Source organism: Microcaecilia unicolor, chromosome 10, assembly GCF_901765095.1.
Source record: "Microcaecilia unicolor chromosome 10, aMicUni1.1, whole genome shotgun sequence".
Lineage (NCBI taxonomy): Eukaryota > Metazoa > Chordata > Amphibia > Gymnophiona > Siphonopidae > Microcaecilia > Microcaecilia unicolor.
Genome location: NC_044040.1, coordinates 184669190 through 184689068, shown reverse-complemented (window position 1 = coordinate 184689068; position 19879 = coordinate 184669190). Strand labels below are relative to the sequence as shown.

The following is a 19879-nucleotide window of genomic DNA, read 5'->3' as shown; positions in this document are numbered from 1 at the left end:
AAGACCACTGACCATTTTTGTAGCTGCCCTCTGGACCAACTGGATCCTGAAGACCACTGACCATTTTTGTAGCTGTCCTCTGGACCAACTCCATCCTGTTTATATCTTTTTGAAGGTGCAGTCTTCAGAATTGTACACAGTACTCTAAATGAGATCTCACCAAAGACTTGTACAAAGGCGTTATCACTTCCTTTCCCTATGGATCCAAGCATCTTTCTGGCTTTTTCTGTTGCCTTTTATACCTGTTTGGTCATTTTCAGATTATCACATTTGAGCACACCAAAGTTCTGCTCTTCTTTCATGCACAGAAGTACTTCACCTCCTATATTGTACCACTCCCTCAAGCTTTTGCAGATCAAATGACCCTGCATTTTTTATTTCATGAAATCTTATTTGCCAAATTGCGGCCCACTCTTCAAGCTTTGCTGGGTCCCTCCTCATGTTTTTCACACCATCAGGAGTGTCTACTCTATTGCAGATTGTTGTATCATCTGCAAATAGACAAACCTTACCAGATAGCCCTTCCACAATATTGCTTACAAAAATGTTTAAAAGAACCATACCATGAACTGATCCTTGTGGCACACCACTTGTAATGTCCCTTCTACTCAACTGATTCCTACCTAGTCAGTCACTTTGTCTCATATCGAGGGCACTCAGTTTATCAGTAAGTTGCCTATGTGGAACTGTGTCAAGGGCATTGTTAAAATCTAAGTGTACCACAACTAGTGCTCTTCCTTGATGCAATTCTCTGTACAGCCAAAGGAATTAATCAGATTTGTCTGACAATACTTTAGATCCTGCAATCCTTTGAATTTCAGAAACCTCACCGTTCTCTGTTTAAGAAGAATTTCCATCAATTTACTCACCACAGACTAAATGGCCTGTAGTTCCCAGCCTCCTCCTTACTTCTGCTTTTGTGGAGAGGGACCACATCTGCCCATCTCCAGACCTCCAAGACCACTCCCAACTCTGGATAAGCATTGAAAAGGTCGGACAATGGAGCCACCAGAACTTCCTTAAGTTCCTTCAGTACCCTCGGATATATGCCATCCAATCCCTGTATTTTGTTCATCTTTAGTTTAGCTTACAACTATTCCTTCTCTTTAGGGTGAAGACATTTTCTGGTTTATTTTGTGTACGTATCCAGTACTTACCCCTCACCAATCTCATGTCTGGGAATGTCTGCTCTCAGTCAGCAAAAACGTACACATACACAGGCATTAAGGGACCCTTTTACTAAGCCGTGGCAAAAGTAGGCCCTTATGCGCCTTTGTAAAAGGGCCCCTCGATATTAGGGTGTGCCTAATTTAGAAAAGCTGATTTTTGAGCATATGTCACTGTTTTACATGCAAAAAATACTTTTGAAAATTACCTTGTTTTACTGTTTTCAATGTCTGTTTAATAACAAATAGAAAACAATAACAATGTGGGCAGGATTTGATGTTACAATCAAAGGGCCCTGTTTACTAAGGTATGTTAGTGTTTTAATGCACCTGCAATTAGCGTGCACGCTAACTGTGTAGGCACCTATAGGGATATTGTAGGCGCGTACACTGTTAATGCGTGTACATGGTTAACACGCATTAAAAACACTAATGCGCCTATAACGCGGCTTAGTAAACAGGGCCCAAAGTGATTTACTTAATTTGTACTGAGGGCAATGGAGGGTTAAGTGGCTTGCCCAGAGACACAAGTAGCTGCAGTGAGACTCAAACCCAGTTCTCCTGGTTCTTAACCATTAGGCTACTCCTTTTAGTTCAAATTAAGACTTTTCAGGCAGAACTAATGGATCCCATCTTCTGACCATACATTTGCATCCATATGAATATGTGGGTTCCTAAAGAATACCCAACTCAGGATCCTCTTGGACCCCCTGATGTCCTGAAAACGTGCTGTGCATACCCATATACTTGGGTGAATATCATACTGCAAAATGTAATGCATATTTTTCTTGTTGATATTCTATATTTGCTTACTGTGTAAATTGATTTTTAGTCTTGGTTTTCTCATAATGATCATACAGGGACCATGGGGAATGTTTTGTCCTTCAGTGAGACAAGAGCCCACCAGGTGGTGCATCAGAAATCTGAGCAGGTTATGCTGTACAACCAGAAGCAGCTCACAAGAATCTATCCATCCGCATACAGGATAGACTCCAGCAACTTCAACCCTTTTCCATACTGGAATTCCGGCATCCAGTTAGGTGGGTAGTACTAAGAGAAAATTATTTTACCGAACAGGAAGGCTATGGGGCTCATTTTCAAAGCACTTAGACTGACAAAGTTCCATAGGTTACCAACCAGCTCATTTTCGAAAGAGACCGCCGGCCATCTTCCGATCTGTGTCGGAAGATGGCCGGCGGTCTCTTTTGAAACGGCCAAATCGGTATAATCGAAAGCCAATTTTGGCCGGCTTCAACTGCTTTTCATTGCGGAGCCGGCAAAATTTCAAGGGGGCGTGTTGGTAGGGTAGTGAAGGCGGGACGGGGGCATGCTCACGAGATGGCCGGCTTTGCCCGATAATGGAAAAAAAAGCCAGGCTTGACGAGCATTTTGCCGGCTTTACTTGCTCCCTTTTTTTTCACGACCAAACTTCAAAAAGGAGCCCCAACTAACCAAATGACCACCAGAGGGAATCGGGGATGACCTCCCCTTACTCCCCCAGTGGTCACCAATCCCCTCCCACCCAAAAAAAAAAAAATCCAAGTGCTCGTCAGGGACGTCCTAAATCAAAGTATTTTTGCTCGGCTTTTTCAGTAATACCAGTGGGATTTGAACTGGCCACCTCTGGATTACAAGACCGGTGCTCGTTTAGCTGTCTGTGAGTGGCTGAGAGAGACCTGAAAGGGCATAATCAAAAGGGAGGGACATCCAAGTAAGTGGAGCTGTGGTCAAATGGTTAGAGCACCGGTCTTGTTATCCAGAGGTAGCCAGTTCATACCCCACTGGTACTACTGAAAAAGCCCATCCCTGACAAGCACTTGGAGTTTTTTTCCACTTTTTTTGAAGCCGGCCATCTGTAAAACCGACGATCTCAACATTTGACCTAAATGTTGAGATTTAGCTGGCCCCAACTGTATTATCGAAAGAAAAGATGGCCGGCCATCTTTTTCGATAATACAGTTGGCACCGCCCCTTTGCGGAGCTGGCCTGAAGATGGCCGGCAATATAGATGGCCGGCGCCGTTCGATTGTGCCCCTGTATGGTGCTCATTTTCAAAAGAGAAGAACCTCCAAAAAGTGTCATAAATCTGCGTTTGGATGTTTTTCTCACAAAAACGACCAAAATTGGTATTTTTGAAACCAATTTTTAGACGTATTTCTATGAAGTCTGTCAGAAGTGTGTTCGAATCACAAGGGGGTGTGTCAGAGGCGTGTTAAGGGTGGGATCTGGGCGTTCCTAACACTTGGATTTCTTTCAGCCATAATGGAACAAAACCGTCCAGGACTAAAACTAAGATGTTTTGATCTAGACCTGTTTTTATAATGAATAAGGCACAAAAAGGTGCCCTAATGACTAAATGACCACTGGAGGGAATCAAATCAAATACTAACTTGTTGACACTAGTATCCTCGCTTTGGGTTCAATTCGGTGTGCAAAGTACATAAAAATTTCAAATTACAATTATAACAACAACAACAACAAAAAAGTCCTATTAATCATTAGCATTTTTTGGAAATAAAAAAGTTTTCAACTTCTTCCTGAAAACAGCATAGTTATGTTCATCCTAATATAAGAAGGAAGAGAATTTCACACTGATACTCCCAAAACTGAGAATATAGCATTTACTATTTTCAAAGATCTTGCATTTTTATAAAGAGGTGGCCATGTAGAAATTTGAAAAAATTAAACAAATTGCTTTAAATTTAATTCTCTTATTAACAGGGAGCCAGTGTAGTTTCTCAGTGTATGGTGAGATACTGCTATATCTATTGAGTTTAAAAATTACCTACCACAGTGTTTTGTATCAACTGCAAGTTTTTAAAGATTTTTGGAAAGCAAGCCAAAAACAGGACATTGCAGTAGTCCAAAAGAGGCAGTATAAACATTTGAACTAGCAAAGCATAAGGATGGCCTCCCCTTTCTCCCCATGGTCGCTGACCCCCTCCACCCCCCAAAATGTGATTAAAAGCATTACTTGCCAGCCTCAGATGTAATACTCTGGTCCATTAGAGCAGCATGCAGGTCCCTGGAGTAGTCTAGTGGTGGGTGCAGTGCACTGCAAACAGGTGGACCCATGCCCCCCTCCCCCCACCTGTTACACTTGTGGTGGAGACTGTGAGCCCTCCAAAACTCACCCAAACCCTACTGTACCTACATATAGGTGCAGCCGTCACCGGTAAGTGGTGTACAGTTGAGGGTAGTAGGTTTTTTTTTTTTGGGGGGGGGGGGGGGGGCTCAGCAGACAAGATAAAGGAGCAACGGTGAGATGTGTACTTGGGAGCGTTTGAACTCATGTATCTTTATTCATTTGTTCAATAAAAATTGTTTACCATTAAAAAATGATTCAACAACTGCAAATGAAGCCCACTGGATGCTCTCTTGGGATGTCTGGGGGACTAGTCTACGAAGAATGCTAGCTCCTCCTACATCCCAATGGCTTGATTTTATGCGTTTTTCACTTAGACGTGGTTTTTTTTTTTTTTTTTTGAAAAAGGACCAAATGATAAATGCACAGAGTACAAAAACATCTAGCAAAAAGAAAAAAAAAAAAGATGTTTTTCTGTTTTGAAAATGGCTATATTTCCCACTTGAATTTTGGATTTTTGTGAGCAAAACATCCAAAATTGGACTTAGATGTCTTATCGAAAGCGTCCCACCACATAACTTTGTAAGTCTAATCGCTTTGAAAATGCGCCTATATGTTTACTTTCTGACATTTTCTTCTTCTTTGAGAACATTTTCTTTTCCTCTCTTCCATTCAAAAGTAAATGGCAATAATGTCCCTGCGTGTTTGTGTATTGGTTTCTTTTATTTTGCAGTGGCATTAAACTACCAGACTGAGGGTCGGATGATGCAGATAAATCGAGCAAAATTCAAAGTGAATGGGAACTGTGGGTATGTCCTCAAACCACAGCAGATGTGCAAAGGTATTACATGATGTTAATTATTACCTTGTCAGTGCCGAAGGATGCAGGTACAAAGACAGATTTTCCACATCTGCAATGTTCATTGAGCTTTTTCAGAACCATAAAGTCCCGTTTCTTTAATTCAAATACTTATTATTTTATTCTGTTTTCCAGGTGCATGGTTATACTTTATTTATTGACTTCATGAGAAAAGCCGACCCCTTTTGTGGTTGAGTGATGCTTGATTTTCTGTTCATTACAATGGTCCATTATTTGATCTCGTAGTAACAAGAAATGGCTCATCCAGCCTGCCCATTTAAGGTGTTTGGAATTGTAATTGGTGCTCTGTGCAGGTTATCCCCATTCTTTCCTGAAAGGCCATTAATGGCATTCTACTACTGTTATGGGCAGAATTGCTTTTCAGTACAGGTTACCCCTGTGCTTCGTTGCCATCCTCTTGCCTTTACAGTTTCAGAGGTCTCAGGAGAATATTCAGCAAGAATGCTCAAAAGTCATTATTAGAAATAAGATAGTTGGAATTTATTTAAAAAAAATGTTTAATTCATATTTTAAAATCTTTCTAGGGCTTAATTTGCATCCTTGGCACAATCTCTGGATTTTACTTTTCCTAGACCCAGTTATTAATGACATTGAGCTTCCAAGACTCCAATGTAGAAATGAGATTGCTTGCAAACCTGATAATCATAGCAAACTGGATTACTAGAAACAGATATAAATTATAATATTTTTTAAACAAAGGCCCCCTCCCTGCCCATCTTCAAATCATTGCTCAAAGCCCACATCTTCAATGTCGCCTTCGGCACCTAACTACTACACCTCTACTCAGGAAAGCTAGACTACCCCAACTTGACATTTCGTCTTTTAGATTGTAAGCTCCTTTGAGCAGGGACCGTCCTTCTTTGTTAATTTGTATAGCGCTGCATAACCCTAGTAGCGCTCTAGAAATTTTAAGTAGTAGTAGTAGTACTTTTCAAGATATAGGGGGCACTATTTCCTCTAAGCTGAGCAGAGTCTTCTAACGGCATTGCTGCCAGTGTGTGTGTGTGGGGGGGAGGGTGCTTCAATGCACTATGAACTGACCAATTTCCGCAAATTATTAAAAACCTATCTCTTCGACGAGATATATCACAAAGATCAACATGTGTAATTGTATAATCTTTTGAACTTTTAGTACTGTCTTATAATGTCTTTTGCTTTAACACCATCATGTAATTCACCACCATGTAACACAAACCCTCTGTAAACCTAATGTATATTCACTTCTATTACCAGTACCCATGATGTATTGTGAGCCACATTGAGACTGCAAAGAGGTGGGATAATGTGGGATACAAATGCAATATTTAAAAATAAATAAATGCTGTGTTTTCAATTGCTAAGGACAGGCAGATTCCATGGAGTCCTGCAGAGCTTGCCTGTCCCTCAATATTGAAAAAGTGATAGTGAAACAGCACCACCCACTGTCAGGACTGTAGGTGGAGGACTTCCGCTTAGCTTAGAGGAAACAATAATAGAGGGGTATTTTCAAAAGGATGTCCAAGTCAGAATATCCTAAATGGATGTCTGTCTCACATGTATTTTTGAACAGTATATAGCCTGTTGGAAAGTACAAGAGGTGGATGTCCATGTGCTATAAACGTCCAGCTTGAACATCCATTTTACAAAGTGAAATGTCCAAATTTTGAACAGGGGACAACAAAGCTCCATTCTTAGAAATTGGCCACACAGACATTAATGCAGAACAGAGGGTCAGCCTAGTGGTTAGTGCTTTGGACTGTGAACCAAGGGAACCGGTTCAAATCCTACTTTAACTCTTTGTATTTGTAATTATGAGTCCTCCAGGAACAGAAGTTCATGAATGGCATAACAAACCATAAATGAAAATGTTGTTTGATACTGCTCATGTATAAATTTAATGCATTGTATTAAGTCTAAGAAGACTGAGCCAAGTTCATATGTATGTGTTCAAAATAAGAAGAGAGCACAGGTTTGAGCAATTTCCCCAAGTTTAAGAAATATGTGTACGAATGAATTTGTTGACTTTGTGCTTTGTTTTTACTGTTCTGACGAAACCAGAATTTGACCACCAGTTTAAATATGTCTCTTGCTTATTACACTTTTTTTTAAAAACTTCTGTATTCATAGGTATGTTGAATCCATTTTCTAATGATCCACTTCCTGCCAGTCCAAAGAAACAGTTGATTCTGAAAGTGATCAGTGGACAGCAACTGCCCAAACCTCCAGATTCGATGCTTGGAGATCGAGGAGAGGTAAAGCATCCAGAGAATGGGAATGTGGTAGTATATGTTCTAGAATTCTCCATTCTTATTACTATTAAATACTTAAGGTAAATGCAAAGCACTTCAACAGTTACAGTCAGGAATTCTAGATTGGAGCGTATTTGCATAAATTGTTCTTACATTATAATTTGATTTAGTTCACATGGGCAAGAGCTAAACATAGGGGAGTTAATTTTGTAGTGAGCTGCCTAACTTGTGCAGCAATTACATAACACAGATTATACCAATTTACAAAGACATACCTTTGAAAAAAAAAAAAACAATTGAAGCTGCATTCACACATTTACATCAATAGGGTATTCTATAAATGGCACCAAGATTTCAGTGTAAAAAAAAAAAAAAAGCGTGGAGCGCTATTCTATAAGTCTTTTCTATTTATGTTTTTTTTTCCCAATAATTTCTTACCAGTGGTCTCTAATTGTTCTCGTACCTCACACTATCTTTATCAGCTTTTGTCTCACCTAGAATGCAAACCGCACTGAACCCTGGAAAAGGGATATTAGTGATATATAAGAATTGATTTGATTTGATACATATATTAAGCATGACTTGTTACATTCTGTGTATGTGCACATACTATATGTTAAAATCCTTTATGTATACTGTGTGTGCACATAACTTTAGCATTTGGTTCCCTCACATTTTGCATGTTTTATGATTTTATATAGTTGATTATATTTTGTATATTTGTATGATTTTATGTTATTTTTAGTACTGTACCCCTGAAGCAGCCCCTCTGCGTGCGAAACATGGACCACATCGGGTAGTTTTTTAAATAGTCTTTTTACAGTTAACTGTGCTGGATTCGTGCTAACGTTGCCATTAGGGTGTGGCCATTTTTTTAACTTACTGCGTGAGTACTTATTGCCACCCATTTTTGTAGGCAGTAAATGTTCATGTGGTATTTGTACACTAACCAGTTAGTGTGTGGTAGTGTAGATGCACTAACTCATTAACACAGGAATGTCCATTTTCCTCCGTGACACACCCTCTCAAAAATCTTTTTGAAACATTTTTAGTGTGCGGTTACCCCCAAATTCTATAAAAAGCGCTAAAAATTGTGCATGCAAATTTGGTCATTCACCCAATTTGTGTGCACAATTTTATTCAATAAAGAGCCAATTAATGCTGATAATTGAGATTTAACAAGCAATTATTAGTGCTAACTGGAATTAATTAAAATTTACGCACATAAATTTAGGCTCGGGATCTTCAGGGCAACCATGGGAGGGTCATGGGCAGATCAGGTGCATTCCTACAATTTACATGTGCAGTTATAGATTTAGGGGGATCCGTACCTAATTTAGGCATGGGAATATATACCAAGGTTTCGTTGGTGTAAATGGTCACGCCTAAATGTAGTCACGGTTCCTGGCACTAAGCACTATTATATAAACGACACCCAACTAAGCGCCATTTATAGAATAACGCTTAGCGCTATTTTTTTTCAGCACCAATTTTTTTTAGGCACCCTTTATAGAATTCAGTCCTTTGTGTGCACAGTTTTCAAAGTATCCACAAAATGCCTGAGCGTGTCCCATGGTACTCCATTTTTTGCTATGTTAAGTCACGTTATCGCCTAACGCAGCTTAGTAAAAAGGTCCCTTAGTGTGCAACTGTCAGGTAGGCATCTGCATGGGTTCACTAAGGAACATGCAAACTTATAGAATACTATCAGTTGTGCGCGTTGCATGGAGCACTTAGGCATGCCCACTTCAGCCAGCCATTGACCTGTCATAAGTAGGAATGCCTAAATTTTGGCGTACCAGAGTGGCTTGGCGCAAATATTCTATAATGGCTTAGGTGCACCCTTAAGCATTTATAGAATTGGCACTAAGCTCACCCTTTTGAGGCGCATTAAGGGACCCTTTTACTAAAGGGAACCCAGAACTACTGCCGGCCCAGCATGGGTGCCTGCGGTAGTTCCAACCCCAATGCATGCCATTCCCGGCACTAGCTGAAATATTGAAAAAATATTTCTGCAGGGAGTTACCCAGCGGTAGTCAGGCAGTGTCACATGCTGCCAGGCTACCACTGGGTTAGCGTGGGAGCCCTTACCGCCACCTCAGTGTGTGGCAGTAAGTGCTCCCCCCTTTCCTGAAATGGTCACATGGCAATTGCGAACTTACTGCATGGCCATTTCATTTTTGGTTATTTTCACCTGCTGCGGTTAAAGGGACCCTGGCACATGGCAAAAATGGCCACCACCACTAGCGCAGAGTCCATTTTACTGCAACTTAGTAAAAGGGCCCCTAAATGAGACACTAATTTTGCTCATGCCTTCTTCAGTAGTAGCTCAAGGTGAGTTACATTCAGGTACACTGGGTATTTCTCTGTCCCTGGAGGGCTCACAATCCAATTTTTTACCTGAGGCAATGGAGGGTTAAGTGACTTGCCCACGATCACAAGGAGCAGCAGTGGTATTTGAGCTGGCCACCTCTGGATTTCAAGGCTGGTGCTCTAACCACTAGGCTACTCCTCCACTCCAATTAATATAATTTATAGAATTATGGAATAACTAGTAAAAAAGCCCCGTTTCTGATGCAAATGAAACGGGGGCTAGCAATGTTTTCTTCTTTGTGCATGTGGGAGTGTGTGTGTCCCTGCCCCCTGGCCTCACTCCCCTCCCCCTCTGAGTCCTTCACTGTTACAGAGCCAGCGATTTGATTTCGTGCTCTGCTGTTTTTCTTCACTGACTGTGTTACAGAGAGGATGGGGCAGACACTCATAGGGAAACCGGATATCTCGCCCCCTTCACACTTCCGGCTGGAGGCTTCATAGAACGTTGGTGTTGCTTTTTATATAGAGAGATTTGTAGAATTGCTACAGTGGTTTTACCGTCATATACTGTAGACCATTTTTAACACATCATTTACATGCATCAACCTCTGTTTTACACATGTAAAACCACTGCTAAAATTACACCTGTAGATGGAAATTTTCAAAGAGAATTTTGCAGGTAAACAGGAAAAAGGTTCTTTAAAAATTGTGCCAGGTCCTCTGTAGGGGAAAGAGGCGATACTTGGGGGCACAGTTGTGTGTGTGGGGGAGGGGGAGCAGGAATCATAAATGTAAGCATTGGGATTTGATTTTCAAATCCTGTGTTTGCATTTCATAGGTTAAAAACCTGGTGGTGCTGAAAGCCTCTGAATTTAGAACATCTATGTGAAAGTTTCCCTTTGAAAATTTGCTTGCAGTCACGTGCTGAAAATTGTCCTCAGTTTTTAAAGCTCCCTTTCATCTGTCAGTCCTACATTACCTGACGTGAATTGCTTTTACATGAGTATTCCTGGTCTATAGAAATCATTAATTGAGTAGATTTCCCCATAAATCTTTTGTAGGCTCATTAGTAGTGATGAAGACTATGGCCATATTGATGCTGAACGTAGTAACATTATAAAAACAACATTTTGCAATTTAAAGACTGTATGGTTTTATAATATCCTTTAAACTAGAATTTTTAAAATTCTGAAACAGATAATTGATCCTTTTGTGGAAGTGGAAATTATTGGACTGCCTGTAGATTGTTGTAAAGCACAAACAAGAGTTGTTGATGACAATGGTGAGTTATTTTCATCTTTATTTTTATTTGTAAAAAAAAAAAATGCTATGAAATTATATGGAAATAAAACAAATAGGAGGAAATACTTTTTCACTTGGGGGCCCTTTTACTAAGCCGTGGTAAAAAGCGGCCTGCGGTCGTGCACGAGCATGTCTTTTGGGCGCGCGCTGGGCCATTTTTTTAACTGCGTCTAAGAAAAAGGGCCTTTTTTAAGGGGCCGGAAAATGGACGTGCGCTAAAGTTGAAACCAGTGGACGTCCATTTTTCGCCTGAGACCATCCAGCTTATAATCAAAACTTTTCGCCGGTGATCTTCCGACACAAATCGGGAGATCGCCAGCGATTTCACAAAAGTGGCTAAAAGCATATAATCGAAAGCTGGCTTTTTAACAGCATCACCGCTTTCCCGTCGCCTCGCCGGCTTAAGTTCAAGGGGGCGTGTCGCCGGTGAAGTGAAGATGGGGCATGGGCGTGGCTACCAGATGGCCGGCTTTCGGCGATAATGGAAAAAAAAATGGCGTTAAGCGGTATTTGGCTGGGTTTACTTGGTCCTTTTATTTTCATGACTAAGTCTCAAAAAGGTGCCCCAACTGACCAGATGATCACCGGACGGAATGGGGGATGACCTCCCCTTACTCCCCCAGTGGTCACCAACCCCCTCCCATACTACAAAAGTTAAAATGAAAACCTTTTTTGCCAGCCTGTATGCCAGCCTCAAATCCCGTACCCACCTCCATGACAGCAGAATGTGTTGTATCGTCTGATAGCCTTTCCGTGGTTGCGATGTGGCTCTCAAGTGAGTGTGACACCTTTTCTGTTAGGTGCCCTGCAGAGTCACATCAGCAATGCATTGTGGTGGGTGTAGGGTACTGGGCTATACTCCCATGGTGCTTTTGGTCAGAGTGTGCCCTGTTTTGTTTCCGTTAGTCCATGAGGTAGTGGCCATTTTTGTAAGCCAGTTTTAGATCCCTTTCATGTGTTACCCACGTTAGAAAACGTTATTACCTTGAATGTTGCTGAAAGAGGGCATTGTACAGCATTCTGCCAGCTCGGACCTACTGCTAATCTCAGTATCAGGGAGACTCTTTGCCAGTGGGGCACAACCTCTGATCTGCAGTTAACTGTGAGTAAAGGTGCTTATTCAAATAAAGCACTTTTTCAAAGACATTAGTCTTCAGGTGTCAACTGCTGTGCCAAGGTTATACAGCAGCAACAAGTCCTAGAGGCCTGAGTGTGTGCAGGTCCCTGGAGCACTTTTAGTGGGTGCACATTTGTGGGTAGGGGTTTTGTGGGGGGGGCTCAGCACCCACAGTAAGGGAGTTATGCATGTGGGAGCTGTTTCTGAAGTCCACCACACTGACCCCTAGGGTGCCCAGTTGGTATCCTGGCATGTAAGTGCACTACAAATGCTGGCTCCTCCCACGACCAAATGCCTTGGATGTCGCCGGGTTGGAGATGGTTGACATTTTTTTCCATTATCGCTGAAAAACAAAACCGGCCATCTCAAACCCAGCGACATCCAAGGCATTTGGCCGGTCTAAACCGTATTATCGAAAAAAAAAGATGGCCGGCCATCTTTTTGATAATACTGTTCCGGCCAGCTGTTGCACCACCGCCAAAATAAATCTCCGGTGACCTATTTGGCTGGCGACATTTGATTATGCCCCTCCATACCACCACCCATTCACCTAGTGGTATGGTCTGTCGTGCTACCCGCTCAGTAAGCAATGCAGTACACTCCAACTGCTGTTTATTGCTGGGTAAGCGCCCCACAGTAGAAAATAGAAAATTATTTTCTACTGTGGGATTCAGCAAATGCAAAAAAAATGGGAATTACTGCTCAGCTCATGCACAAGCAGGGCGATAGTGCCGATTTGGCACGTGGGCCGTTTTAAGGCTCTTGCAGCTTAATAAAAGGACCCATCAAAGAATAGTTAAGATCTGAAACTCACTGCCGGAGGATGTGGTAACAGCGGTTAGCGTATCTGGTTTTAAAAAAAGATTTGGACAAGTTCCTGAAGGAAAAGGTCCATAGTTGAGATGGAAATGAGGGAAGCCACTGCTTGCCCCGGAATTGGTAGCATGGAATGTTGCTAATTGGGTTTCTGCCAAGTACTTGTGACCTGGATTAGCCACTGTGGAAATAGGATACTGTGCTAGATGGACCATTGGTCTGACCCAGTATGGCTATTCTTATGTTCTTACTGTGTTTGTGTTGACATGAACCTACTTTTCTCAATATTAAGGCAGCATATCTTATTTAATTGAACCAATAAAATGATGGTTAGTTCCTTTTAAAGTAGTAAGTTGTACATTAACATATATATCAACATTAATGCATTTGACTTCCTCTTGACAGGTACAGTTAAGCATTTGCTTTGAAAACTCGCATTAACAATGCTATTAATTAACAGTTCACTAAGGGTTGTATACCCTAAAGCAGATCATGCATTAGCTATGCTAATGTGCATGTCAAAATCAAAGATTATTATGCAGCTTTAATGAACGTCAGTAAATAGGGCCCTCAGACCTAGATATTCACTGGAACAGATTTGATAGCATGAGTCACAAAAGAAATGGTACATGTGGGGTGAAGGGAAAGGAATGAAAAGCAAATAGTCATTATAGTTTAAAATTGAAAATCAAATACTTCCAAATTAGGATATCTGTGTGACCCTTGAGAATGCACTTATGATACTGTAAAACTGTCTTTAGAGAGGTACAGTTAAAAGTCAAATATTAAATATATGATTCCTTTTTCATCAGTATTGCAGCCAGTATTTAGCTGTACTTTAATCTCTTGTGTTCTTTTCTTGACTGCTGTGTGTAATTTTCAGGATTTAACCCAGTTTGGGAGGAGACCCTCACGTTTACCATCCACATGCCTGAAATAGCTTTGGTTCGATTCCTTGTTTGGGATCATGACCCCATTGGTCGAGACTTTGTCGGACAAAGGACTGTGGCTTTTGGAAGCCTTATGCCCGGTTAGTGCAGCTTTCTAGACTTGGTACTGGTAGTAAATCGAAGAGCCGGGGGTATGCTGGCTCTCTTATGGCTGTAGTTGATGGTGGAAAAGTCTTTGAATCGCAGTGCCAAATTAGAGAAAAATTATTTGCTTCATTTTAGATGATCATTATTTTTTAATTTCCTTAGGTTATCGTCATGTGTACTTGGAAGGACTGACGGAGGCATCTGTATTTGTTCATATAACAATTAATGAAATCTATGGGAAAGTAAGTAGTACTGAAAACAAAAGTAAAAACTTCTAAGCCGCCCATTTCACACTACTTAAACTATAATGGAATGAGACATTAAGAATATTTTTACTTCCTTAGGTGAAAATTCTGTGTTCTATTCATCAACGTTTTTGTCCTTCTGTTTGCTTTTTAATTATATTCACTTCTTGTTAACAAATGCAATACAACTTCATTTGTAATTTCCAGATATGTCTACAGCATGTGTGATAATAGAATTATGTGGTAAACATTTACATTTTAAAAATGAAGGCTTTGTATTTAACTTTGCCTTGTTTAAAATTCTAATTGTTCTGGCCATAGTTCTAGCTATTTTGCTATGAAACTGAATTTGTATAAAAAGTGAATCAAAAAGAGAGATCCAGATTTTCAGCAGTAGGATAGCTCTGCTTACACACGTTTGATGACCTATGCACATTTAAGTTGAATGCATCAATTTCACTATTTATCCTGTACCCACCCAGTAACTTGTACCTGACATTGAGTTGTGTGCATGTAAAGTTGCACGTGTAAAGCCTGTGCATATGTGCATAGGTAAATTTGCCTACGATGAACAGGCATGTTCCCAGAGGCAGCGTTTGGGAAGATTTTTCATTCATGCACATTGCTGTTGAAAATATGTACGTATGTGAGTGACATTTTCCTGCTTATAATCGAATGAGAAAAACGCCCAAGTTCCGACCTAAATCGGGAGATGGACGTTTATCTCACAAAAACGAATAAAGCGGTATAATCGAAAGCCGATTTTTGGACGTTTTCAACTGCAATCCGTCGTGGATGCGGACAAAGTTGATGGGGGCGTGTCAGAGGTGTGGCGAAGGCGGAACTGGGGCGTGGTTATCTGCCGAACAGAGATGGGCGCATTTCACCGATAATGGGAAAAAAGTATGCGTTTTTAGCTAGAATTTAGGACACTTTTCCTGGACCCTGTTTTTTCACGAATAAGGCCACAAAAAGTGCCCTAAATGACCAGATGACCACTGGAGGGAATCGGGGATGACCTCCCCTGACTCCCCCAGTGGTCACTAACCCCCTCCCACCACAAAAAATGAAGTTTCTCAACTTTTTATTTTCACCCTCAAATGTCATACCCAGCTCCCTGACAGCAGTATGCAGGTCACTGGAGGAGTTGTTAGGGGGTGCAGTGGACTTCAGGCGGTGGACCCAGGCCCATCCCCCCTACCTGTTACAATTGTGCTGCTTAATGCTTATTAGTCGTCCAACCCCCCCAAACCCACTGTACCCACATGTAGGTGCCCCCCTTCACCCCTTAGGGCTATAGTAATGGTGTAGACTTGTGGGCAGTGGGTTTTGAGAGGGATCTGGGGGGCTCAACACACAAGGGAAGGGTGCTATGCACCTGGGAGCTCTTTTACCTTTTTGTTTGGTTTTGTAAAAGTGCCCCCTAGGGTGCCCGGTTGATGTCCTGGCATGTGAGGGGGACCAGTGCACTACGAATCCTGGCCCCTCCCACGAACAAATGCCTTGGATTTATTCGTTTTTGAGCTGGGCGCTTTCATTTTCCGTTATCGCTGAAAAGCAAAAACGCCCAGCTCACACATTGTCGAATAAAACATGGACGTCTATTTTTTCCCAAAATACGGTTCGGTCCGCCCCTTCACGGACCCGTTCTTGGAGATAAACGCCCATGGAGATAGGCGTTTTCGTTCAATTATGCCCCTCTTTGGGTGCCAAAGAGCAGATGTGAATATTTAATTTGATTTAATTAATATATGGCTTAATACAGTTAAGTTTTAAAACGGTTTACAATAAAAGAAGAACTAGTACAATGAATGTTCTAACAGGTAAAACCAAACAATATAATTGCTTAAGTAAATAATCAGCAATCATCACAGTCAGAAATTGACTTAATGCGTCTATGATCTGGTAAAGACTTTCTCGAAAATCCATGTTTTGAGTATCTTATGAAACCCAAGGTAGCTTGTTAAACTGCTCACTTCTGCAGGTAAAGAGTTCCGTAAGAGAGGACCAGTGTAACAAAACGTTCTGCTTCTCGTGGAAGTTCATTTCACAACTTGGAGCGATGGAAGTTATAATAAACAACGCTGAGATGAATGCAGCAATCGAAAGTACTGTTGCTTGAATAATCTGTCTCTTAAATATACTGATGCTTCCAGATAAAAAGCCTTAAACACCAACACAGCATCCTAAATGTAATCCTGGCTGAAACTGGTAGTCAGTGCAATATAAGTGCATAAATTCCCTGGGGTAATTTTCAGTACAGGAATATTTTGTTTTGAAAATTCACCGGTAATTGCATAGGGAAGTTTTATGCATGTTCTATTTACATGTGCACTCAGTTATGAAATAACCTGCATGGAGACTAAGTTTGTAATAGATCTAAGCCGGGAGGCCAAGTAGGCATCTATTTTTAGGTGCTCATGAGTCTTTATAGAAAAGCCTCACGAAATTTGCTGAAATTGTGGTTAAAATGGAACTATAACATTAAAAAAAAAAAAAAAAAAACAGCAGATCCAGAAATAAAATCCATGTTTTGCCCATACAGGTGCTGCTTCAGGGGTTCAGAAATAAAAATAACCATAGAGTCATATAATGTTAAGGGGCCCTTTTATGAAAAGAGTTGCCACGTAGCAACACAGAACTACTGCCGGCCCAATGCGACCCCCGGCGGTAGTTCTGGCTTGAGTGTGCACCATTTCCAGTGTGCTGGAAAACATTTTTGGAATTTTTACCACGGCGCTAACTCAGCAGTAATCAGGTAGTGCTGTACGCTGCTTGGTTATCGCGGGAGCCCTTACCACCACCTCAGTGTGTGTTGGTACGTGCTCCCTGCTGCATGGTAAGAGTAATCTTACCGCATGGCCATTTTTCCGGGCAGGGGGTGGGGGTGGCTTTTACTTGCCACAGTAAAAAGGGTCCTGGTGTGCAGGAAAAACAGCCCCCCACCGCTACTGCAGGGTCTTTTTTTAACCACATCTTGGTAAAAGGACCCCTATGTTTGTTTATATGACTCTATGGTTATTTTTATTTCTCGACCCCAGAAGCAGCTCGTGTTGGCGAAAAGTGGACTATGTCGGGTTTTGTTTGAATAAAGATACTGTGTGTGATTTCTTTTCAGGATCTGCTGTTTTTTTTGTTGCAAGCACTGCAGACCCTGAAGTGCCTCTGAAAAACTGTGTAAAATGTAGTTGTATTTACACCACCTCAGGAGCTGATGTAAATAAATGTGGGTAAAGTAATGAGTGTATTTGTGTTTTATAACCTATACAAGTACTTCTAGACTTCACTCATGCACCTCAAAAATCCCTTAAAAAATGACCTCCCTAATGTCCATTTCTCCTCAAAACTTAGGGGCCCTTTTACAAAGGCGCGGGAGGGCCTACACGTGTACAGCACGCGCCAAATCGGCACTATTGCCCGGCTTGCGTGTGAGCCGGGCGGTAATTCTGAATTCATTGTGCGCCGAATCCCACAGTAGAAAATAATTTTCTATTTTCTACCTTGGGCCGTTTACCCAACGGTAAACAGCAGTTGGTGTGCGCTGTATGCTTACCGTGCGGGTAGTGCTTGAGACCTTACTTCTAGGTCAGTGGGTGGCGGTAGGGTCTCAGGGCAAAAATGGATGCAAATGGTTTCAATTTTAGCGCACATCCATGTTCTGACCCATTAAAAAAGGCCTTCCAAGATGAGGTAAAAAAAAATGACCCGGCACGCGTGCGAACTACCGCAGGCCACTTTTTACTGCAGCTTAGTAAAAGGGCCCGTAATTTGTGTCTTCCTATCACATTGAGTTCTATGATGCTTAGCATTATTTATAGTATGTAGGATGACTCTGATACCCTCAGGTACCGCTTGCTTATGTTTGCAATATCGCTCTCTATCCATGATTGAAAACAATGCCTCCGTGTCACTCCCAGCCCTGTCAGTTCAGCAAGCTAGCAATCACCTGAAGAGTCAAGCATGTATCTCAACTAGTTGCCATGAACATAGCTGTCATTCACTGATTTCATTTTTTTTTTTAATTTTAGAATTTTGGGAAGTATAAATGGATGAATATAGTGAGCGGAAATAACATTTTTTTTTAAATGTGCTTCTTCAGACTTGGTCTATTATGGTTTAATTTATTCAAGCCATGCATTTTATGTTAGAACAATTGTGATACTGTAATTTAAAAATTGATATGCTTCTTGCCTTACAGAATGATCAGGATAACTGGGAAATGAGTAACATCAAACATAAAATTAGCTTAATGGAGATTCATTTATATGGGTTCTTTAATCATTCGCTGTAGCAGAGATATGAATGTGTACGCTAAAAGTGACCATTTTTTTTCCATTTCAGTGGAGTCCTTTAATCCTCAATCCCAGTTATACTATATTGCACTTCCTAGGTGCTACAAAGGTAGTTTTCATTAGCATTCATTTGCTGGGCACAGATTTACAGTGCTGGGAGTAATAATACTGCCATCGGCATATGGAACCCGTAGGTGCAACCCACGATTAGTTTTCTGAAGTCCCTGGGGGCTGCAGTATAGTTCCATGACAACTTACCAGAAACCTAATGAGCTGCAACTGATTATCAGGAATTTTAAACTGCCGGCACTGTGATGAGTGGTTCCTGATCACATGATTTGCATCCACCCTATTGCTGACGACATGATGATTAAACATTGTTTGGTAGTTGAACATTGCTTTGAGGAAACCATCTCATCAGCTCCATGTTAATGGGCATGCTGTCATTGTGGAATGCCTTGTAAAACTTGTTTCCGAAGCTGCAATAAGGCATGCTGCTTTTACTAACGTGGAGAAAGCTGTGTGTGCATGAACTTGCGAATGATCATGGAGAGGACTGGTATGACCTTCGTTGTTTGTTGTGGCTAATTTTCATGCGGTTTTTAACTTGTCCAGCAGTTGTTCAGAAGAATCTATATAGTACTGCAGATTTCTTACACTTCTATCTAACACCTTATTTATTTATTTATTTACTTTATTTGCAGAATAAACAGTTCATGGGTCTGAAAGGACTGTTCAATAAAAATCCCAAGCATAGCTCCCTAGATAATAATAACCATTGTATACGGAAACGATCAATTGGAGATCGGTTCTTACGGCGCACAGCCAGTGCTCCAGCAAAGGACAGGAAAAAGACTAAACTGGGTTTTCAGGAAACCACAGACAACAAAGACACTGCTTCTGAAACATCTGCTACAAAAGACAAGGAAGTCGTTATAAGGCGAACAACAAGAAGTTTGCAGGCACGTCCAGTTTCAATGCCCGTCGACAGGTTTGTTCTTGGAGGTTTAGCATCACCTATGACTGAAACTATTAAACAACCTGAAAGAAGGAAGAATGCTGCAGGTAAATCCATTTCAAAAGGGTTGATGTGGTTCACCCAAATATGTATGCTAGCATTTAATTCATCCTACAGTGACTTTTAGCTGGGCATATATCTTAATCTATGATCAGAAAAATGTGCAGTGACTTATAGCCCATTATCTCAGTGTAGACAACAATAGTGCAAAGTTTAGGATCCAAAATGTATTCACTGGTGAATGCAAAGGATTACAAAAGTATATTAGAGATGCAAACTGGCTATCAGATTATTAAATGCAGAGCTGGTGGTGGGAGGGGGGACAACCAAGGCAATAGCCATGAGCTCCTATGCCACAGAGAGCCCTCAAGCTTGCCTGA

At 41.2% G+C, this 19879-nt stretch overlaps 1 protein-coding gene across 1 annotated transcript in view; it reads left to right on the top strand.

Annotated features, from left to right (window-relative positions):
• The window catches only part of PLCH1 (phospholipase C eta 1), a 184753-nt gene that overhangs the window by 158775 nt on the left and 6099 nt on the right, over positions 1-19879 (top strand). The window contains exons 15-21 of the mRNA XM_030217030.1: positions 2027-2206; positions 4985-5092; positions 7238-7362; positions 10870-10954; positions 13791-13937; positions 14107-14186; positions 19186-19546. Of these exons, the coding sequence (XP_030072890.1) occupies positions 2027-2206; positions 4985-5092; positions 7238-7362; positions 10870-10954; positions 13791-13937; positions 14107-14186; positions 19186-19546 (1086 nt within the window). The remainder of the gene's footprint in view (positions 1-2026; positions 2207-4984; positions 5093-7237; positions 7363-10869; positions 10955-13790; positions 13938-14106; positions 14187-19185; positions 19547-19879) is intronic.